Source organism: Eleutherodactylus coqui, chromosome 3 (assembly GCF_035609145.1).
Source record: "Eleutherodactylus coqui strain aEleCoq1 chromosome 3, aEleCoq1.hap1, whole genome shotgun sequence".
Taxonomy (NCBI): domain Eukaryota; kingdom Metazoa; phylum Chordata; class Amphibia; order Anura; family Eleutherodactylidae; genus Eleutherodactylus; species Eleutherodactylus coqui.
The window spans coordinates 42,695,794-42,719,659 of record NC_089839.1 but is presented as its reverse complement, the minus strand read 5'-3'; the positions used below and the strand labels follow the sequence as shown (position 1 = coordinate 42,719,659).

General features: G+C 44.3%; 1 protein-coding gene across 1 annotated transcript in view; it reads left to right on the top strand.

The window, feature by feature from the left end:
* Positions 1-23,866, top strand: part of PPP1R21 (protein phosphatase 1 regulatory subunit 21) — an 83,043-nt gene that overhangs the window by 48,662 nt on the left and 10,515 nt on the right. Inside the window, exons 15-19 of the mRNA XM_066595524.1 lie at positions 1,675-1,827; positions 11,533-11,625; positions 15,048-15,263; positions 17,266-17,301; positions 21,323-21,439. Of these exons, the coding sequence (XP_066451621.1) occupies positions 1,675-1,827; positions 11,533-11,625; positions 15,048-15,263; positions 17,266-17,301; positions 21,323-21,439 (615 nt within the window). The remainder of the gene's footprint in view (positions 1-1,674; positions 1,828-11,532; positions 11,626-15,047; positions 15,264-17,265; positions 17,302-21,322; positions 21,440-23,866) is intronic.

Sequence of the window (23,866 nt, the reverse complement as noted above, 5' to 3'; positions counted from 1 at the left end):
TCGGTTGGCTGTGGTTCCCAAACTTTTTAGTACTGTGGAAAAAGTTTTTCTCTTAGGGAACCCCTACTAATTTAGGCCAATTCCAAACACGGTAGAAACTTTCCACCGGGGATTTGGCCATAAATCATAGATTCATAGACTGGTAGAGTTGAAAGGGACCTCCAGGGTCATCAGATCCAACCCCCCTAAATCCTCAACTAATGTGCTGCAGAATTTGCATGCGTTATATGCAGACTTTATGGCAGATCTTAATGCTGCAGAGTAGAAAATGTGCCGGATGCTGTTTTCCATGAGGAAATTTTCCAATTCATGTAGATTGTTTTCCAAACCCCATCCACTTGTGTCATACTGTAAATTGCTTTTGCAATACAAACATCAGCACTAATCTGTTGCACCCGCCTCCTACCTAATTACCTATGTATTTATTTTAACGTTAAAAGGGCTAAAACTAGTAATGTGCAGGACACACTTCAACCCTTTCCAATCCATTGTCCGAAACGTGTGTCTGAGGGCCAGCAGCATCCCTCCAGCTCCCTCTCTTGGTTAGAGAAGAATCACTAAAAACCCCTCTAGCCCTGCCCCCTCGCAACGGCTTTCGGGAAAGCCCTCTAGCCCCGCCCCCTATCTCTTCAAATATGGGGAGATATGTAGAGGTTCCCCCCTCCTCTCTATAGGGGATTTCAAAGCTCTTTCGCGATCTTCTCTTCTCATTGATTTCAATGGGGCGGCACTGCTGCAGTTGACCCCACTAAAAGCAATGGGCGTTATTGCAGATTTTTTTTTTATTGCAACTTCGAGTGAGTGAAAACCTCAGAAATGAGAATGAAACCATTGAAAATCATTGGTTTCAAAATCATGTGTTTTCACTCACTTTCACATTGCAGGAAAATCTATCGCCAGTGTGGAAGAGCCCTAAACCAGACGAGACAACAATGATTTTTAAATTTTTTTTATTCCTGCATTAGTACGAAATTAACAACTAACGAAAAGTGAGAATTATCGTTCAGTCGTTTAACCCTTTCCAATTCAATTTGTATCCTGGTTTTCCTAGGGGGCTTACTCTTTTTCTGCCGTTATATAACGGCGCTATATGCTGGCTAGAGCCAGTACTGCATGAGGTGACATGTTGGATAGGCTCCGACAACCGAGAGGCTGGCAGTATACAGTAAGAGAATCCTGACGGGCGTCTTCCAACATCGGAGCTGTACAGCCTTAAATCATAATGTCTTTAGACGTCAGACAGTGGATTGGAAAGGGTTAAACTGAACAGTTATTGTTTACTTTTGCTCGTTTATACGATTTTTTTTTTTAACTATAATCCTTCTGTCTAAAAGTGCCTTAACTCTTTCCAATCCACTGCCTGACGTCTTCCTACATTCTGATTTGAAGCTTGTACAGCTCCAATGTCAGAAGACGTCCAATGGGGTATTCTTACCCTCTGTTGCCAGCCATTACGCTGTCGGAGCCTCTCTGGCACACACACTGGCTTTAGCCAGCAGATGGCAGCGTTGTATAACAGCCAAAAGAAAAAGCCTTTTAGGAAACCCTGAATCCAAAATTGGATTGGAAAGGGTTAAGATTGTATTCTGCCACACCACAAATAGTTTACTCTTTACATCCAGCCGCTCGTATTAAGTGTTTTAAAATGACCCGTTTTCACATTTCCTTCTTCAGATGGCAACCTTTTTCTCCAACAACCTGGACTACTTCATGACATCCTTAAGTTACGGACCAAAAGGGAGGTCGGGCTTCACCAATCCCCTCTCCGCCGAAATGATGCTTCAGTACAAGCAGAAAGCCGCCCAGTATATGAAAGCTTTAAAGCCGGTTTGTACATTCTCTTACCTCCCCAGTCTTTAACCTGCATTACTTCCTGATTAGAGAACAAATATTGTCTCTTCAAACGCCGACACGGCGTTCCAGGCTGGTAGTGAGACATCCACCACAGGTCATTAAATATTTAGATCTCCAGCAAAGCGGATACTGCTGACAATTTGTGCTGAACAAGTCTGGTCTGCAGCATTAATTTGTTTTCATGCCAGCAAAATGTCTGCTTGTAGGACTGTTCTGAGCCGTGTGATATTTAAGGGTTTCATTATAATTGGGTAGCGTCTGCCCAGAGTGCGGCTTTTACTTAGAAACCGGCCAGCCATTAATTGTCGGAATGAGTCGATTTTATTTTTAGGGCCCTTGTCTTCGATCTTTCTTTTTTTTCCTTTTATCTTTCCCAATAATGATCTTGTTTCTCTTGAACTCAGACGTACATTATATTTTGTTCTGCGAGGTAAGTAGAGACTGAATCTATTTTGGAGGATGGTAATTGCACAGAGAGGAGGAGTTTTGTGCACTTCGTTTTAAGGTCAGGTACAGTTTTCAAAGTGCTTTTTTCTTTTTCCCCCCCCCCCAACGTTGAAAACTTAGCGGCAAATGATTTATGTATAAGTGATGTATTCATTTTAGGAGTGAAGAAGGCACTTATACAAAAATTAATTGCAACCACGTATAAATATTCTATGGGTGTAAGTATAGCATTAGGAGGTTCTATTGGATGAGAAAAATCATACCTACATACATTTATTTTCCTAATATCACTATGTTTTTGCAGGAAGGCGCTACATTTAGTCCTCATTTTAAGGCCTCATGTCCCCAGGGGCGGGGCGGATTCCGCATGCAGGAGTCTGCAGCGGAATCCAACCCTGACGGCAGCAGCGTCCGTGCGTACCTCAAATCTTCTTTCTTTTTCTGGATAGACTGCACAGCTCGCTGTTGGACATGCGCAGTACAGATTTTTTTTTTTAATCCCCTGCTTTTCCCTTGTAATCCGGGCTGCGGGTCAGACGGCTTCCATTGACTTCAACGGAAGCTGTCCACGTGGTAACCACAGCAAAATGGAGCATGCTGTGATTTTTCATCCACGAGCCGAAAGAGCAATTTGTTTCCACTCGTGTGCAATCGTTTTTCCATAGCATGCTATGCAGGGTTATTCCTGCAGAGTCTGGAGGCAGACGCCCACTCCGGATTCTGCAACAAAAATTTGCCTTTTTTTGAAGAAAAAAAAATTGAGAAATTGATCAATCCGTACAAAAATTACTGAGAATGGTCATACTTATGGATACAAAGTCTGGTACATACACCAGTTCCGAGCAGCACGCCAAAATGCAAAGTGATATATGGGAGAGATAGCATAGGTGCGAAATACTTTTAAACATTCACACACCCATCACGCACTGGGAGGAGGGCTGCTTAGTATTATGCTTACACATAGGGTGTTAGTATCACAGATATGTAGTGCACCATGCAGGCTTACAGCTTATTAGTGACACCTTTACTATTGGATCTGGTGGGCATCGCACATGTTAAGTGTACCACACAAAGCACTGACACACTCTGCTCCCCAACATCTTGGGGCTGAACTGCTTCTGCAAATAACTATGAGGTATTACTTGATATTTTGCCTGTAATACATAAGCTTGCAACCCATGTCAAGGGTCCTCATGTTTTGCGGGTCCCTTTATTAGTATAACGCAAAAAACACTGAGAAAGGGATCAAGCCATAATAAAACAGTGAGGGAAGTGACACCCCAATCTTCCCTAGGCCTTACATATGTGCAAGATGATATTAAGCAGTTGCTTCCCTGCCAATGTGTTGTAGGTAAGTGGTCAGTATTTTTCACTTGCGCTAACTCTCCCATATAGCATTTCGCTCTTTTGCATGCTGCTGGGAATTGGTGTTTGTACCTGCGCTTGAATCAGTAAGTATGACCGTTCTCGGTCATTTTATTTTCCCACCATATTGTTTTGCAACCAGTTGGTAGGATGATGAAGGTTGATTAATGGGGGAACAGGTGTCTGTCTGCAAGGCCCCCAGACAAACTGCAGTAGGTGTTCATTTTAGTCCTGTTTCCCGGTAGAATGCAGGCAGCGGGCTCCTTTTTTTGGGTTATATTCACATTGCTGAAATTTGTGCAGCGAGTCTGCCCACTGTCCAATTTATACTAAAGGGGCTTACAGAAATTCACATACTAGCCACCAAAATAACTTCTTTCTGAGCTGACTTCCCATTGCAAAAGTACGCTTTTGCAACACGTCTATTGCGTGTGTATAGACTCGATGTCTCAGCTATCCTCTGTTGTTCACCTGCAGAATGCCATAGAAGCCTAATGCCACTTCGTGCAGTGCACAGGACTAATGCCTTCCTTTGTGAATGCAAAGGAGTGATGGAATATTACCTAAATAGCGCCACCTATTGGAGGGTAGCTACACTGAGTAGAAATCTGATCTTTTTTTTTTTTTCACACTTTGTAGGGATCCCCCTCCTTGAGATCCTCACCAATCAGCACGTTTTTACCTGTAGAGTATAACTTGTACAACCCTTTAAGGAAATACATTTTCGTAACCTGTCACTCGGACTACATCTCCTCTCTTCTAGCCTTTGGCCTACACGTCATTATGCATTAAGTTTCTGCCGCCTGATTGGCCGGTTGAATATTTGCATTGGTTAGCAGGTGTGCAGCGTACCTAATTAAGCGACCACTAAATGTATAAATGCGAATAAAGAGTAAGGGACCGCTTATAGCCAGTGTTTAAAATAAATTATTCAGCTTCCTTATATGTCCTTTGTCCAACCTTACTCTTGTCGTACCTCGGCGTCATACCTGATCCCTTAACTAATTTGCTTTTCATGGTTTTACAGCACTTTGTTTCCAGCTGGTCTCCCTGTTGTATACTTTGAGCTATAGCCTGTATTATTATGTAAAGTAAGATGACAAGGGGGGCTCATTATGTCTATATTTCCAATTAACTTGACTATAAATTCACGGTCTTGAAATCCTGTCGCATCCAGATGCCGCACGCAATCTCCCGCTTCCGAGACATTAGTCGGGCTTTATACACCGAGCTCTAATGTAGTTATCTCTGCTACGTACGGTTACCTCCATACTAGACGCCTACCGTCTCCTCTTGCACTTGTGTGAAGTTGATGATTAATGGAACGCGTTTGTGTCATTTCGGGTTCGGCATTGTTTTAAGAATTCTTGGTGACGCCGCCTGCAAATTTATTATCTCTGTATTTAGTGAGATTGCTCCCTTATGGTTTTTCCCAAGTAGTATTGTATTTCTGTATAGCTTATTGGGTATGTATCTTACTCAGATAAAGTTTCTTCTTAACCGCCATTTACATGGACGGTTATCACGCAAAATGCGTACAAACGAATGAAAATGCACGATAATTGTCGCCATCATTTTACTTTTTGTTTGTTGCTCACTTTTAACCAGCATAAAAATCATCGCTGGTTTGCTTCCGGTTCAGTGTTACGCATCGAATGTGAAGCATTGAGCGAGAAGTAAGCTATTCTCCGCGCTGATCTGCCTGTCTTAACATTCTGCGTGAATAACTAGTGGCGACGTCACCCGCTCATGCAGAACATTTAGGCAACAGTCATTAGCGGTGTTGAAAAAGTCACATGACTAGCCATATACCCAAGAGCTCCAATAATCAGCGGGCTACAAGAAAATGGCCGCCAGAAGTGAATAGTTTATAGAGCTACTTAAAGGGGTTGTCCCGCGCCGAAACGGGTTTTTTTTTTTTTCAAACCCCCCTTCCCCCCCCCCCCCCCCCCCCCCCCGTTCGGCGCGAGACAACCCCGATGCAGGGACCTAAAGAAAGCTTACCGGAGCGCTTACCTGAATCCCCGCGCTCCGGTGACTTCTATACTTACCGGTGAAGATGGCCGCCGGGATCCTCTTCCTCCGTGGACCGCAGCTCTTCTGTGCGGTCCATTGCCGATTCCAGCCTCCTGATTGGCTGGAATCGGCACGTGACGGGGCGGAGCTACACGGAGCCGGCATTCTGCACGAGCGGCTCCATTGAAGAGAGCAGAAGACCCGGACTGCGCAAGCGCGGCTAATTTGGCCATCGGAGGGCGAAAATTAGTCGGCTCCATGGGAACGAGGACGCTAGCAACGGAGCAGGTAAGTAAAAAACTTTTTATAACTTCTGTATGGCTCATAATTAATGCACAATGTACATTACAAAGTGCATTAATATGGCCATACAGAAGTGTATAGACCCACTTGCTGCCGCGGGACAACCCCTTTAAATGGCGAGTGGGCCACAAAAACATGGCCGCTCCCATTAACAACATAAGTATTATCTGAAGATTCAGAAAAGTGGCTGCCGTGTTTATTGACTATTCCTGCTTATTAGTGGACTGATAAATCGCAAAAACAACCCACATAGAATGGCAAAACAATACATCGCCAACACGTCACCCATCAAATTAACATTTATAAGGGGATAACCCTCCAATCGCATCGCTGAGCGCACACAAAAAAGGTGCCTAACAGCTCCACAAGCAATGGAGATGCAAGAGTAATCCACACCGAGCGATGAGAGACTGGATTTTGTGTAATCTATATGAGACCTATTGATATGTCCTATTGGACCCGACCCAAGGAGACACTCGATTAGTTATCCTATATATCCCATAGATGTCTGTATAATTCATAGAGGAGACCTCGGGATACATTATAATAGAATACAAAAAAGGTCATTGGTGATAATAGAAGTTAATATGAGTGAGGGGATACAATAAGTTTACAATATTATAAGATAAATAAAAGTGTATGACAATTGGTGGAAAAACCAGTGCTCCCCAAGCAAAGGGATAAGGGAATAAGACCCATTGTATATTCACAACAAGGGAAAGAAAATTGATTAGTGATGATATGAGTGAGGAGGATCCAAAAACCTCATAAGATCCTATATGAAGTGAAACCACCAGAATTGAGCCACCTGAAAAATATAAAAAATGTATACAACCCGAGGGCTATGTCATATGCATTAGTAACAACATAAAAAACAGCTGCCATATCTCTCTTCAATCCGTATTAAATATCAAAAAGTAATAACTATACTCATGTAATATAAAAAAATACATTAGAAAAACGGTTAAAAAATACTACTAAATGGAAGCAGGGAGACATGAGAGGAAAACTAATATCTTCATTCAGACAGAGGAGTAACTGTAATTTGAAGATACAATTCCTACAGTTACCCCCCCCCCCCCCCCTCTCAAACCAATTCGAACCCCGTCTATGCCCCTGATCTTAAAGAGGCTACCATTACATTGATATCTTTCCTTAAAATGTATTGGAATCCTCTTTAATTGCGTTGTACATGATTCCTGAGAAGCTGACTCAATATCTCGAACATGCTCCTTTATCCGCTTTTTCTTCGGCCGTGTAGTCACCCCTATGTAGATTAAATTGCAGGGGCCACACGCCATGGTAGATAACTCCCATTGTATCACATGTAATATGATGCCTAATCTGATGGGTCTTATCGGATTGAGAATCCTTAAGGCCTCATGTCCACGGGGAAAAGAAGAATTAAAATCCACAGTGGATCACCCGCACGCGGATCCGCGCCCCATAGGAATGCATTGACCACCTGCAAGTAGATAAATACCCACGGATGGTCAATAAAAGTGAATTAAAAAATTTCTGGAGCGTGAAAAAAAATGGACATGCTTTATTTAGGTGCGGGTCTCCCGCGGGTACGGCTCTCGCAGGCTTCTATTGAAGCCTATGGAAGCCGTCCGTATCCACAGGAGACCCGCGCCTGAATTAAAATCACTAGCTCCGGGCGATACAGATCTTCCTTCCTTCGCGGCAGGAGCTTCTTTCTTCGGCCCGGCAGGTGTGCCCGGTGTATGCGCGCGGCACACAGCCGGCGTGCCGAGTACATCCGCCGGGCCGAAGAAAGAAGATCCGGCCGCGAAGAAGGGAAGACATGCACGGTCCGCAGCAGGTGAGTTTATTCTGATTTTAATGCCTCATGTTCGCGGGGCAGGAGGGACCCGCTACGGATTCTCTTTGGAGAATCCGTAGCGGGCCTGATTTTCCCCGTGGACATGAGGCCTTAAAGTTGTAGTTCTATCCATATTAAAACATGTCATACAGTGGCCACACGGTCAGGTCCCCCATTTTGGGCCTGGGGTAGAGAGAAATGTAGATAAATTGGACTCTCAAACATAATTGCTCCTTATAGGATGATCCTTTTTATATTCGTCACTTTCCTATAGGTAATTGCTGATCTAGGTGGTAGGACCTCTCCCAAATCCTCATCCAATCTCAGTATGCTCCAATGTTTATTAAGTATTCTCCTTTCTTTCCTGTCCGAATTGAACTGTGTGCTGAATCTTACATCATTATCATCTCTTTGCTGCCCACCAGGCCTCAGCAAGGATGTTCAAGTGGTGTTCTTGGCTCGATCAGAAGGGGGTATTTTCGAGCGATCATCATAACCCGTTTCTTTGAATCTTCTACTCCTTTCTAGGGCTCTCTTCTCAAAGGTGTGATCACTTGAGCATATACACTTTATTTGAAGTAATTGGGCCACTGGTACAAATGCGTATCTAAAATGGAATTTACAGCTGAAGGTTTTCTGAAGATCTCTGAATGGACAAAACCCCTCTCATCTGCCGAGAAGATTACATCCAAAAATTCCATATTTTGCCTACCAGACTAGTCTGTCAGTTTAATGTTAGGGTCGTTGTTTTTTAAGGTGTTCATAAATCTATCCAGATCTTCGTTAGACCCCTGCCAGACAAATAAGATGTCATCAATATACCTTGTCCATAATTGGACCTTGTCCGACAGGAGTATAGGAATTATCAAAAAAGATGCCCCTCTCCCACAGCTCCAAGAATGAATTGGCATACGAGGGTGCGCATGGCGCCCCCATAGCCGTGCCTTGGATCTGCAGGAAGAAGACACCCCCAAACATAAAGAAATTATGGATCAATTCCAGTAGTCCAAGAATAAACTCGCCAAAAGTTTGCCCCATGCCTGACCAATCCAGAAAGAACTTAGTGGCTCAAAGTCGATCCTCATGGTTTATGGATGTATACAAGGATTCAACACCACGTGTAACCATTATCTTCTTCCAGTTGTAAATCGCACGTTTTTGTTTAGAACATCAGTCGTATCCTTCAAGAAAGAGGGCAAAATTTCAACCATCGGTTTGAGAACATGCTCAATTAATTTGTCCATGGGTTCACACAGACTCCGCACACCTCAGATGATGGGTCATCTAGGGAAATCTGTCAGACTCTTGTGAACCTTGAGCAGAAGCTATAACACCAGTATGGTTGGGTGGTCTAAAATTTAGGCAGTCTCCCTCCGACTGTGTAACTGCACCCCTCTCGACTGCCTTCTGGATAAGATCACAAGATTTAGTCTTAAATTTATCTAAAGGATTCAAAGTAAGACGTTTATACCTGGAACTAACCCCTAGTTGTCTCCTCACTTCTTACGACCAACATTACCACCCGTGTCTGAACTTTTAATGACCATGTCCTTCAGCTGAGCCAATTCATCTAATGCTTGTCTTTGTGATGGAGTAATATCCTATCTAATCCATCTAGGGATCCTCTCAAGATCCCTGCTTGCTAACCTAACAAATAGATCTACATTGAGATATAAATGCATCGAGGGAAACTTCTTAGATTTACCCATATATGTAATGGCGCTCCGAGAAGAATATACAAAGCAATAAAGTAGTAATGCAGTAGCAGGTAGTGTATATGTGGACTCGCCTGGTATGGAGCCTGTCGGATGAAAGGATTCCACACCTATGGTCCATGTTAGCCTTCAGTAATCCTCACAGGTACACAATCCAGTCAGATGTAGACACACACCTGTTTATTATATATTTTCTATACATCTATTGTAACTACGATCTATTATCATGGAGCCTATTGAAAAGCATTTGGAATGCAGCGCTGCGCTTGCATCCCATGTGACACGTACGCTCATGACATCCCACGGCGTCATTTGGAACCATTGTCACTCCAGATGACGTAATCCAGAAGGGCTAGATAGTAGAGACGCCATAGAAAGTTACCTGAACTCCGATTGGCAACTGCACCTGCTCCTCTATATAAGTAACATAGTATGTTAGGCTGAATGAAGTCATTGTTCATGTAGTTCAGCCTGTCCTCCCTCCCCCCACTTCTTGGTCTAGAAAAAGACAACAAAAAAACCCAACGAGCCAATTTAGCTCATTTGGAGAAGAAAAATTCCTTCCTGACTCCATAAATAAGTTGATCTTCAGATCAAACTAGCTTGAAAAAGGGGGCCCCATAACCCCGAAACGCGTTCGTTAGCCATCTTTATCTCTATTTCTAGCTTCACTAGATTTGTATGCACCTTCTTCGCCTCCAGAGATGGCAGGAAAGGAATCTGATCTACTCTGACTCATGGATCTCTTTGGGAATTTCCACTTGAACACTCGAATATCCCGGAAATCTGCCAAATCCCTTTTGATATTTCTTTGGTTTATTACTAATCTGTTTTTTCCCAAATTTTGATCATCTCGTCAATCTCAGATTTCAATCTGATGATTTCATCGGTAGTGAGCGCAGCCATTAGCTCAACATCGAGCTTCTCAATCTGTTCCTCTAAGATCAAGGTTGCTTCATTATGCGAGACAATGAGTTCATTCAGCTCATTAGAGCATCTGCTGCAGATGGACTCCCACTTTCTCAGAAATTCCTCATTCTCTCATCCAAATGATGGAAATATTTGAATGCGTAAACCTCTCGGTATTAATTTCTTCTGAAGATATTTTTCTAATGTCGGTTCATTCCACCCTATTTTAATCCGCTTGTGGATATGCTGTCTTAATTCATTCCTATGACTCCTCCCCCGCTCACCATCAAAGTTTGGTGTCTCCTCTCCTCCAAAAACGGCATTGGCCTGTGAATGCCAATTAGATTCAAATTGTTTTAGGAAATCTGCCATGTCCCATCCCTTTTTCCTTGCTGTCCTGTATGTGACTGTAAGACAGCTGGCTGCAGCAGGAGCCTCTCCCCTCTGCCCTGTCTGCAGTAGGACAAAACATTAAACTCCATCCCTTGGCTATTCCCCAGCTAAAAGTGGAACAGCTCAACCAGTGATTAAAGGGATGATCTCAAGGAAAGATCAAGTGCTTGGCTATCTCTGGCAGTCCCTTTAGAAATGGACAAAGCGGTAGCACTTGTGTGATTCCTGTGCCACTCATTTGAAGACCTTTTGAGGCCTCCGTTTTTGTGATCCATGGGGGTCCTAGCGGTCAGACCCTCACCGATCAAATATTTATCCCCTATCCTGTAGATGGGGTATAACCTATTTTTGTGGGACAACCCCTATACCACCTGTGTTCTCTGTAAGATTTCTGCAACACTGTGTCGGGACCATGCAGAAAATGCCGCAGACTGACTGACTGCGTGATCCTGTTGTAGGGCGCATGCTTTGGCATCATTTTCTTCTTTATTGTAATAATGACGTGGTTTCTTGCATGAAACTGGTCAATTCATGTCTGTTTGAAGAACCGTTGTCAGTCATTGAGGGGTTAAAAAGGAAAATTGATTTGCTTTCAGACACGAATCCTTGGGGGACGCCAGAAAGGTCAATATACAATAATAAAGAAGCAGGTCTGTTTAGTGTCATATTGTTACAGATGTCTTTATGTTCTTTCTTCTGCCACAGCCCCGTGCAGACTCTGTGCCTTATGAGGAGGCGTTGGTGAACCGCAGAGTGCTCCTGAGTTCTACGGAGAGCAGAGAATGCCTCGCCCAGCAGGTAGGTTGGGATAAGATACATGGTGGGAAAGCTTATGTACATATGATCCATGATGTGTACTACAGCCAGCTGATGAGTCTTTAGTCTGATGTGTATTGCCTATGATATGTACAAGCCTGATCCCACCTGTCTGCGGAGGAGATACAGCTGACGTAAGCCCGGAGCAACGCTGCCGGGGTCTCTTCATGTTCAGATCTTTATCCAGTCATCAATCAGATTTAATGTTGGCTGATCTCTTAAAAGCCCAGCTGTAAGACAACCCTACATATGAGATAAGTCAGCAGAACCCTTAGGCTCGCTTCACACGAGCGGACTGGATTCCGCATGTGAGAAGCCCGCAGTGGAATCCGGCTGTGAGCCCAGCCAATGCCCCTGGGTACCTGTAATTTCTGTATTCGGTGTGACCACAACGTTTGTATTTTCCCGGGCCAATGCTTAGTGATGACGCTGGTACCCGCAGCCCATACGCAATTTTAATTGTGTTTGAGCTAAAGGTCGGACAGCCTCCACTGACTTCAATGGAGGTCATCTGTTCATGGAATATGCCATTTGTATCCGCAAGTCTGAGCGGAAAAGCGAATTTACATGCTTTGCAATGGCCATGTTTTGCTGTGGATCCTCCCCGTGAAGTCCGCAATGAGAATCTGCCCGTATGAAGCCGGCCTTAGCTTGGTTTATGGTTAGCAGTAGAGATGAGCAAGCGTATTCGGTAAGGACGATACTTGCTCGAGTATCTGTCCTTACAGAGTACCTGCCTGCTCGCCCGCAAAGATTCGGATGCCGGTGCGGGTGAGCGCTGTGTTGGGGGATGGGAGAGAGAGAGATCTCTCTCCCGCCCCTTGCCGCACCCGAATCTTTGCGGTGAGCAGGCAGGTACTCGGTAAGGACGATACTCGCTCGAGTATCTGTCCTTACCGAGTATGCTCGCTCATCTCTAGTTGGCAGCCTTCGGCTCTGTCATTTGTCTAATCTTTGGCTCTAAAGCTGGCCTTATAGCTAAAGCCCCATTCACATCTGCATCTTAATTCACGTCCTCTGAATCGAACCGCGAAATACCAAAATCCCCGGCTATGGCACATGCTCAACCCGAGCGGTGCAGAACAGACCCCACTGACTATTGACCCAGTTGTCCGACTTACGGAATCCTGACCAACATTTTGCCAAATGAAATAGGGCAGCGCGGAATTTGTGTCAGATCTACGTGGAATGCTGTGAACGGAGGCTCGGACGCAGATGTGAAGAGGCCCTAAGGCTATGTTCAGATCTCTGTTCATGTTTCCGATCTTCTTTTCTGTCCTAGAAACAGAAAGAAGTGAATCAAGTTTTTCAGATTTTTTTTTCTTAACAGGTTTTGAGGGATTTTAGTTTCTCACCTTGTGTCCTCTCCAATTTTTTTTACCGTAATGGAATCCATAGCATAGTCTTTTTTTTCTCTTTACGTCCAAAGGAATGAAAACCTGCTAAAAAAACAGCCTTTATCATCTTTTTCTTTTTTAAACTATCGTCAATGAAGTGCAGATGCAAATGGGAAGACTTTTGTTTGTATCAATTATTATTTATGCTTTACAGACCCGGCTTTTCTTCTGTGCATGCTGAAAAGGGAAAAAAACTCAAAAGAAAATAAATATTTACACAAAGAGCCAGAATTGTTTTAGTAACGATGTCCTATTTTGGATGAATCGGTCTTACGTCTCTGAAAAAAATAAAAATGAAGCCGTAGTTTCCATTTATTTCGGTTTGGCATCTGTCTCTTGAATACTTTTGTAGCAAAACCGATCCATTCAAAATGAATACCTGAACACCAATGTGAGCAAAACCTTAGATGTCTAAGTATTCGTTCAATCTCACGATCCTCTACACACATGCACACTCTTGACTCAGCAATGTGTGCAGATATTTCGATAGGGAGGGGAGAGTCACTGCTGTACGCTTGGTAGTGGTGGCTTACCTCCCTTGAGATCATAAGATCAGGCGTGTTGAAATCAAATATGTCCAATTGTTCATTCCCCCTGCATCTGCCATTGAGGGAAATTGACACACCTGGACACTTTAGATGTTTGAACAGTCCTGCTGAAATTGGTGGGTCCAGCGGATGCTTGTCTAATATGTAACTGTATAGCTGAATGTCCTTAAAGACTATACACCTTTGTTCTGTTCTGTCAGTGTGTTTTTGGAAACACAGGCCTCTCATCAGCCAAGCCAGAAACCTGCGGCACAGTAACGAGCAAACGCCCCGAAACGGCTGTCTGTGTATGGTTTTCTGGCTTGGTTTTCATTCCCAATCCTTGTTTAACAAACCTCTTAAAAAGTCATACATTGATTTGAAGGAATGCTGCCATCCAGTTGGTGGCGCTGTAGAAGTATTGAGGTATTGTTCCATCTTCCTTATTTGGAAATGAAGACTTATTGTAATAGGTTTTAATTAAAAATGTCTGATTGTTTGATTTCTATGCTTGTATTGTTTTCCAAAGCACTGGACAACTGAAATCTTAGCAAATTCTGTCAGAGTAAACGGCTTTTCTGTTCTGAATGTGCGGTTACTGTCTTTCCACTGAGCTAATACTGAGGGTTGTATGACAGTGCCAGGGGACAATCGAGGAGATCAGAAGGACAGAGCAGAAATAGGGTGAATTTATTTATTTTTTTTGCTCTTATTGGCGGTGAAGGGGACTAGGAGCTACTCAGGGAGGATGGAGAGACACCTGTGTAGTATTAAGGAGGTGTGGTTATGCTACACAGCCTCTGAAAGAGGAGAGAGAGGTAGCTGAGCTTGTGCTGGGAACACGCCAGAGCCAGAAACCTGAGTGCAAACCAAGTATGAGGCTTTCTAAATGCGTGAGAAGGAAAACTAATGCAAAAAAATGTTTAGTTAATTTTTTTTTCTCTGCAAGGCCTTAGTACAATGTGTATAGTAATTTTTCATCCACAAAGGTTTCCATAGCCTTTTAAGTTGTTTCAATAGAACTATCAGACGCAAATCTGTATTTGCAATGACAGTGTTCTGCCAGTACTCATGTTCTTATCAAGCGCACGTTCGTTCGAGAATATCTACTCCTTCCCCCTCCAAAAAGAAATTATCTGCTTTCGAAATTGTAATTGGACAACCTTAGTGTGAGCCAAGGTGACCGTTGTCCAGGCGTCAGCCTGGAAATTGAAGCAGATTGGGCCTTCTCCGATATAGTTATAGGGTGACTTAGTTTGTACTTATAATTTTCTGATGGTAATGAGAGCCCTCCACCCTTGTAGGACACGTTAGACCCCACATCAAGCATCATCTTGTACAGTCACACCGGTCAAACATATAGGAGAATTGCCAGATGAGTCAGTTTTCAGCCTGTCTCCCTTCTGTGACTTTCTGGGGAGGGGATTGGTTGACTTCTTCTTTCTTCTGCTCGGTCTACATCATGCTGATGTGCCCACAGGTTCAGCATAGCCTTGAGAAGATCAGCAAACTAGAGCAAGAGAAGGAGCACTGGATGCTGGAGGCGCAGCTGTCCAAGATTAAGTTAGAGAAGGAGACCCAACGGATAGCCGATTTAGTGAAGAATATGGACAAAAGACAACTGGCGGACCCCACACAGGAAAATGCCTTGTTACATGTGACTGACAACGCCGGTGAAACTAAAACTACAAGTTTGGTAAGAAATTATTCACCGTTATCTAATGTTATTATATGAAATATGTAAATCTAAAACCCTTCAAAGGCATGTTATCGGATTATTCCCTCAAAAATGCCCAAGGGGGCGCTGTGATCACGAGCAGTCAGAGTGGCTCTCACTCCAGAGGACCTCGACAACTCCATTGTAATGAAAAGATGGCCCATTGATTTCAATGTAGTGCTTTGCGGAAAGGGGTTTTGCTGCGCGGTCCCACCTCTAGTAGTGAACATAGTTAAGTGGCAGACTTGGGGAATCCTTGAATCAACACAGATCATAATTGTATATAGCCCAGTCTGAGTCTGTAAACGGGTTGCCTAGGATTAGAAAAACGTTTACTACTTTCCTGTTATGGCGCCACTCTTTTTTTCATTGGTGGTATTTGGTATTGCAGCTCATCCCTATTCACTAGGAATAAGTCATGATAACAGACACGACCCACGGGTGGCGCCTGTTCTGGCAAAAAAAGGTGCCCCCCCCCTCCCAATCTTGGATGACCCTATTAACCCCTTGAGTGGCGGGTTTCCTACCACCCTGTCGTGCCCACCAGGGCAGGTTTTTTAAAATGGTCTAATCATTGAATTTCAACTAATTTTGCAGTTGCGTCTCAAGAGCCATAACTTTTTCATTTTTCCATTGACATGGCCATATAAGGGCTTGTTTTTTGCGGGACAAGTTGTGACTTTTTAAACAGGGGGGAGGAAAAAAAGAAATGGGGGAAAAAAGAAAAAAAGGGGCCATGTCATTAAGGGGTTAAATAATGTATTAACTTCCTTCTCTGGGTCATTACGACGCATGGATACCACATGTGTGATTGTATTTTTGATTTTTTACAAAGTAAAGGGAGAAGTGTTATTATTTATTTTTATAATTTAAAAAAAATTTTTTTTTTGTCCCTTTAGGGGACTTCCACAGGGACCCATCAGGACCCACTGATCACATTCCGGGGGTCCGATGGTGACAGCCCTTTACATGCTGCAGTGACAGCCCTTTACATGATGCAGTCACATAGACTGCAGCATGTAAAGGGTTAACACAGCAGAGATCGGAGGTTTTCTCTGATCTCTGCTGTAAGAGCTGGTACCTAGCTGTCCTCTGACAGCCAAGCAGCAAGCTCTCCCTGCCACAGAGACCATCGGCTTGCTTCTGACAAGCCGTTGGTCTCTATGGCAACCTGTAAACAAAGCAGGAGATTGCCGGCATATCGGCAATATCTTCTGCTGGTTTTTCAAAGCCCTTGCTTTGTTCACTGTGGGACTGTGCAGGCAGAGCACACTGTCACAGCTTGTGGCATTGTGCTCTGCAGCTCCCATAGGGATACATAGCCCGGAAATCTTCCGGGCTATGTCGCTATGAGCAGTGGAGCTCGTCCTGGAAAATTTCCGGGCGTGCCACTCAAGGGGTTAAACCTATCATGTTGGGCCGCTTTCGCACCCAAGATGATAGAAAATCTTGCACGAGTATGAGGCCTATTATTTTGAATGGGGTCATATACATGAGAAATTTGGGGTTTTGTTTCCCACATTGCGGTGTGGGGGGGGGGGGGAAATTACGGCATGTCCTCACTTTGGGCGTTTCCTCGGAATGCCTTGCCCATTGTTTTCAATGGAGCCAGAAAAACAATTGCACACCGTGCACTGCGCACACGAGTACAATGTGAGTTTACCCATTGAAAACAATGGGAAACGCTTGCTGATCCTTTCAGCCGCGCCGGAGGCTCGTTACTTCCCTGAAGTGATGGGAGGAGGCCCCCATTGCCATATTGGACCACGTTTTATGGCCCGATATTGCGCTCACCCGTGTGAAGTTAGCCTTCATGTGGGATTTGTGTAACCAGGGATTTTGCAGCCAGACTGCTCCGTGTCCTGATGGTATATGCTCTGCTCTGTCTGTTATAATATGGCCATGATTTGTTTGGCTTAAAAACATTAATAAATTGTTCTGCACTGATTATAATTTACCCGTTTTATTTTTTTCTTCATAGATCGGCATGTTAACCATGAACAGTGAAAATCTGCAGGTACAGTGCATGACTTTACATCTGTATTACCGCAAAATAGTCTATGGTGGTCCAAGTTCAGCTTTGTAGAATTGCAGGGGTTGGGGCATTAATGGGATTCTGCCAGGATATAAAGTTATCCCCTATCCACAGGATAGGCGATAACTTCATGATCGGTGAGGGTGCAACCGCTGGGACTACTTCAGGATCCCCACTTGGCAGAAGGGTGGGTTTGCATCTCGGCATAGTGGTTGGACCCCCATCAAACACAAACCATCACACAACCGTATGGTAAAACACTGTGTGGAGTTGCGCATGGCAGCGTATTTCACACACACGGTCATGCGCCGGCTTCCTGGTTCCTTTTACTTTCCTTCTATTGTCTCTTAGCAACATCACATAAAAATGCAGCATATCCGCAATGTAATTGCATATGTACAGCGATTGCTATGCACCCATAAAGGGCAATGGGGCTTCATCGCACGTAATATGCGGTAAAATGGAACATACACCGTTTCTTTTTTTTTTTTTTCACTCTTATTATGCGCAATGAATATACACAAGTGTGAGTGGAACAGTGAAAATCAATGTAACACGTAAGTCAAATATACTCGTGTGAGCCTGGCATTATCTTGTGAATAGTATGGCAGCAAGTTGTTAAAAAAATGTAAAAATAAACTTCCTTTGTGGGACCAAAAAAATGGAAAAGATAAAGTTTTGTGTAAATAAACATAAAAGCAAACCCTGTGGGGAAAAATGGGGTTTATAATGTGTTTCATTCCAGAAAATCCATATACCATGCAATCCCTGCCTCATATTTGGTGTGCAGAATAACTTATACCTTTTTGTGCTGTAGAAAAAAAAAGTAGGCATTGTAGGGTTCTGTACCTCCTCCCCTCTTCACTATGTATTTTACACTTTTCTTATGGCCTTCAGATCACATGACCAGCATTCTGTCATAAAGCCTTTCTTTTTAAAGGGGGTTTTCAGGCATAAAATGGAAATTCTGAAAATGCTGACATCTAGGAGGTATGACCTTTTTATTTGCCGCTCTGGACCCTCTTCTTCATCCCGTACAGCCGCCAAACTTCCGCCGTGTTTATATACATCACTTCCCGAAAAAACACGGCAGTAGACTGTTACCTACAACTCCCAGCATGCATAGAGCTTGTGTACTGGCCAGTGTTGCAGCTCCGCCCACAGTTCACAGGTCCTACAACTTCCCAGCACCAGCCATCCTCTCAGACTGCCAGAGAAAGCTGCTTCCAGCACTCTGAACTGCACATGAGTAATACAGCGCAATACTTCCGCTCCTGTCCTACCATCATGCACTGCTCACAGGATGTTGGAGGCTATGGACAGGGGAGGAAGTAGCAAATGCAGACAAGGTGTCATAGGAAGTAGAGAGATTTTTCAATCGGAGAGTCACGTGACCTAGATAGAAGAAAGTAGCAAGACCAGGTTCAGTGGACCTATTATAAAATGACTTATAGTGATGATGTACATTAGGTTTCGGAATGTTCGTCTGTGCCCGGAATACCCCTTTAACTGCAGGACACAGAACTTGGTCAACTGCTGAAAAGAACGTCTTTCTTGCCTTTAGCAAATAATCGTTGCACCTCCTACACTTGAAAAGGAAAACCGAACAGTGATTGATTGCCATGGGCAGCAAAAACAGTTTTCCTTTTCGGCAGTTGTTATAGATCTCTCCCATTACTGCAGGACACGGAGGACATATTCATCATTGAAATCTGAGCATGCTCGGAGCACGGAAAATATAGAAACCAAGACTGTAGTACTGGGCAGTGTCTACTGTCAGCTCTATCCCTACTACGTCTGACTTGTCTTTTATTCCACCTCTCTCCAGTTCCTGGTGTCTGTGTCTTCCTCACTCAGAGCATGCATGGAATGCAATGATGAATATGCCCAGAGCATTGGCAGAGTGCAGGTCATGTGACTTGTGAGCCATAAGTAACTTCAGAATGCCCATGGGGCGAGCTATAGAAGTACAGTCTTCACAGCAGAGATCACTGATACTGTGATGGACTCCCCAGAATGAGGACCAAAAAACGGGAGGGTCAATTTAAAGGGATTCTGTCATCAGATTCATGCTGCCCAAACCAGTGTGACTCCCGAGATGGACACCTATAATGAAGTCATGTACAAGAAGCAACCCATAGTGGCAGCTGCAGATAGCCAGAATTTTATGTGTAAAGGAAAGCAAGACATCCCTAACGGCAAAAATAACTCCAACACTTAGAAAGCACAAAACATGTAAATTATGTATGGGGTACTCTAAAGGTCCGTTGACACGCAAAGATGATCGCTCAAAATGTATTCAAAAGATGGGGAGAATGACCGTTTAAGCGGTCATTTTGCATAAGCTGCTAAAGGCACTAATGCCCATTAGCAGCTTATTACCTTAATTTGCATGTAAATGAGCCTCTGAAGCTGTATGCAGAGAACAGCAAGTGGTCTGTTCTCTGCATACAGCTCCTTTTGTTCTCCCAGGGGGCTGCAAGCTAAATGCAATGTAATCAGTGCTCCCCGTGGAGAACACAGCGTGCGGTCCCTGCTATAGGGCTCTCCAGCTGAACAATGGATTTTATGCTCATCTAAAAATCATTGTTCAGCCAAACAGTGAAAGATGGGAGCACTTACACGCAACAACTATCGCTCAAACGATGGCTTTTAAGTGAATTTTGAGCGATAATCGTTGCTTGTAAATGGGGCTTAAGCTTTTCCAGACCCCAAAATGGCAAATTAGTTTTGCACTGATACATATATGTACTTCAACTGCTATTGTGGAAAAACAAGACCAGTCTGCTGTTTCAGAGTCTGGAATTAAGTTGGGTGACAACCCCAATGGGAACTGTGATTGGGATCATATAGGTTGTTACTAGAGATGAGCGAGCATACTCGCTAAGGGCAATTGCTCAATCGAGCATTGCCCTTAGCGAGTACTTGCCTGCTTGGGAGCAAAGATTCGGCGGTGGGCGGGGGAGCGGGGAGGAACGGAGGGGAGATCTCTCTCTCTCCCTCTGTCTCCCCGCTCCCCCCCCCCCGCTCATGGCCGCATCTCGCCTGTCACCCGCGCCCGCAGCCGAACCTTTTCTTCCGAGCGGGGAGATACTCGCTAAGGACAATGCTCGATCGAGCAATTGTCCTTAGCGAGTATGCTCACTCATCTCTAGTTACCCAACTTTTCCAAAACACAGGGCTACTCAGTGAGTTGCATAGAGATTTTTTTTTTATTTGTGAAGGGGAGTCTTTGCAGGGCTCCTTCAAACAGTCTAAAGGTGCTTTTACTCAAACCGATCGGGCCCAATGGTTCCTCTGAACGCTACGTCACCCGACAATTGAGCAGTGTAAAGGGACCAAATGATCGGCCTGACTGCTTGCATAGATGAGCCCTAAAAATGCTCACTGCTTGGCTACACGTCTCGCTGAGAAAACTGGAAGGCATGCAGCAGCTCAATGACGACCTTATGGGGATGAGTGATGACGCTAACCATCGGTTGTCCTGGTAGAGCAGATAATCTGCCTATCTACACGAAAAGAACAAGCACTGACCAACGTGCTCATTGATGGTCAGTGGTCGTTGGCACAAGTAGCCTATATGCCTGTTTAGAGTGGCTTTACACAGGACCAGTATCGGCCAAAAAATGTCTCTAACAGGACTGCGCTCGCCAGAACGGCAAGAATATTCATCAGTGTCATTGACTCCTCCACAAACTGTAGGAATTGGCCCCGTCTAGAAATCGTGTTCGCTTGTTTCCTGTAGAACTTTTGTTGGCTGCAGCCTCCTCTGCGCACTCAGTGAGATTAATGTGTGTCTTAAACAGGAAGGACACGCTTCTTTCCTAGATACTTAGGCACATTTTGTCTCTCCGTGCCGCAGTCATTATCAGAGCGCTAGCCGCCCAGGTCAGGGTCTGATTTAGATAACGCCAGCGAGAAGTTTGAATGACAGTTCAGATGTTGATCAGCACTGAGGCGGACCGGTCATTCTAAAAATAATCCCTTTTATTGTCCTGAACAGGTTCCAGATCACGACTCAAGGGAAGGTCTGATAAAAAATCATTACATGACGAGAATAGCAGAACTCACAACTCAGCTCCAGCTGGCAGACAGCAAGTCCGTTCATTTCCATGCTGAGGTATGTCTGGGTACTTGTAATTGTCAGCTGATGAAATACTCTTGTGTATGGTGACATGGCTCTCGGCAGGAAGCTGGAAGGAGATTTGGAAGCATTTCTCATTATTTCTTAAGGAAATCAGCATGTTATTAACTCTTCTCAAGAGCCTGTTCCCCATCTAGGTAATGCCACTTGCTGCTAATATACTGAAGAATTGTATATTGCATGATGGGGAACTACTAGAGATGAGCGAGCGTACTCGGAAAAGCACTACTCGCTCGAGTAATTTGCTTTATCCGAGTATCGCTGTGCTCGTCCCTGAAGATTCGGGTGCTGGCACGGAGCGGGGAGCTGCAGGGGAGAGCGGGGAGGAACGGAGGTAAGATCTTTCTCTCCCTCTCTCCCGCCCGCTCTCCCCTGCTCCCCGCTGCGACTCACCTGTCAGCCGCAGCGGCACCCGAATCTTCAGACCCGAGCACAGCGATACTCGGATAAAGCACATTACTCGAGCGAGTAGTGCTTTTCCGAGTACGCTCGCTCATCTCTAGTAACTACCAACTGTGGATACAGGTGAACTCATAAAGTGCTGCGGCTTAGATATTGGACCGTTAAGATGCCTGCCAGCCCTGTATGTAGGTCATAGTTGCTCATAAAGTGGTATTACCATCTTGGCACGTTGCCCACAGAGTAGGGGATGACTTGCTGATTGGTGGCAGTCAAGAAAGCAAAGTCCAAGAAAGCAAAACATCAGCTCAGTCTCCTCGTGGAAGTAATTAGCCCTGCAGTTTCACACAAAGCACAGAGAAGGAAATAGGTGACTTGGCAAAAGACTTGAAAAAATGTGTGAATTCAGCGTCAGTAAAAAAAAAAAAAGAATCCAACATCTTTATTAAAGCATAATTAAAAACTATTTTCCTTCATGTTTCGAGCTCTACTATGAGTAAGAGCCAAGTATAGCTCGAAACGTGTAGGAAAAAAGTTTTATCTGGCTTGTGCACCCCAAGTTTTCAATCGGCCTTTAAGAAATCTTTTGAATTGTGTACTGAAGCCACAGGCACACATTTTTTTTTAAGTCAGACCCCTGGCACCCCCACCGTCTTTGAATTTTGTGTGGTGGCCACGCATGCACGGGAACTGCCAGAGTTAGGCAAGTTCAAGTGCTTGGTAATCTCCATTCACTTCAGTGGGACTCCTGGAGGTTAAGTGTTTGAACTTGCCTACCTTCGGGGGTCCTATTGAAGTGAATGTTGTGGTGGCATGCATGTGCAACCACCCCTGAGACCATTTCGGGACACGTCAGGGGCAATTTTTCTGGACCAATGGGGATCCCAACAGTCGGACCCCACGATTGGCAAGTTATTCCCTATCCTGTGGCTAGGGTATAATATGCCGAGATGGGAACACTCCTTTAAAAAGGCTGTGCCATCAAACACAACAACCTTGAAAATGTAGGGGCAAGCAGCTGATCACCCCAAGTCCTGCTCCAAGCACCTCCATGGAGCAGCTAATTATGCCAAGGGACATCATAGCTGGTCAGGCATCTCCCCAGCAGCAGACTTTACACAGGAAATTCAAATGAATGGCCATCTTGTAATACAAGGACGGCACAAAGTCCACCAGCATGAGTTGTAGATAAACGATATGAACAAGGGACCCTGCTCTGACGTTTATATGCCCTAACCGCGCATAGGAACAGGGGTTGTCTCCTTGACATAGCCCCCTTAAAGATGACCTGTCAACCCTCCTGACATGTTTATTTTCTTAAATACTTGCTTTCCCCATAGGAGAACAATTCTGGAGCATCTTTTCATACATCTTGGTGTTCTGATACTCCTCCATTATGCCTCCTGAAAATATGTGCAAAGTTGACAACTGGACATTATTATCTCCCTTGTCACTGGCGTTTATCCCTGCACCTACTGTCAAATCCGTGTTGACCTTGTACTAGACTGTATAGTAGCATGCCCCATTGACCAAGGGAATGGTAATGACTCAATTTTCACTTATTCATACACTTCCAGGAAGAATAACAGAGGAACAGTACATTATAGGGTACTGAAAGATGCTCTGTTGTTCTAACTTGGGGAATTCAATTTTTACTAAAACGGACACGTCAAGAGAAGCAGATTCGTTTTGAGAAGTCTATATTTTTGCATGTGATTCCAGGAAGAATAACTGAGGAACATCCCAACAGTGTTTTTAGCTCTACTGTAGTGTTGGGGTCTTTTTACACAGCTCAACACAAGCTGGATGATGGGTGCCAATCGGCAAGATCGATGCTAGTTTAACTGGCCTTCACATAGGCAGATTAGGATTGTGTAGGGGACAATGGTCTCCGTTCCCCATAGAGGTTGATCGCTGTGAGCAGCACACCCCTCGTTTACGTAGAGAGGTGTGCTGCCGACCACAGTGATCACCGGTGCCACATAAAGGATGCAATCGCCCTGT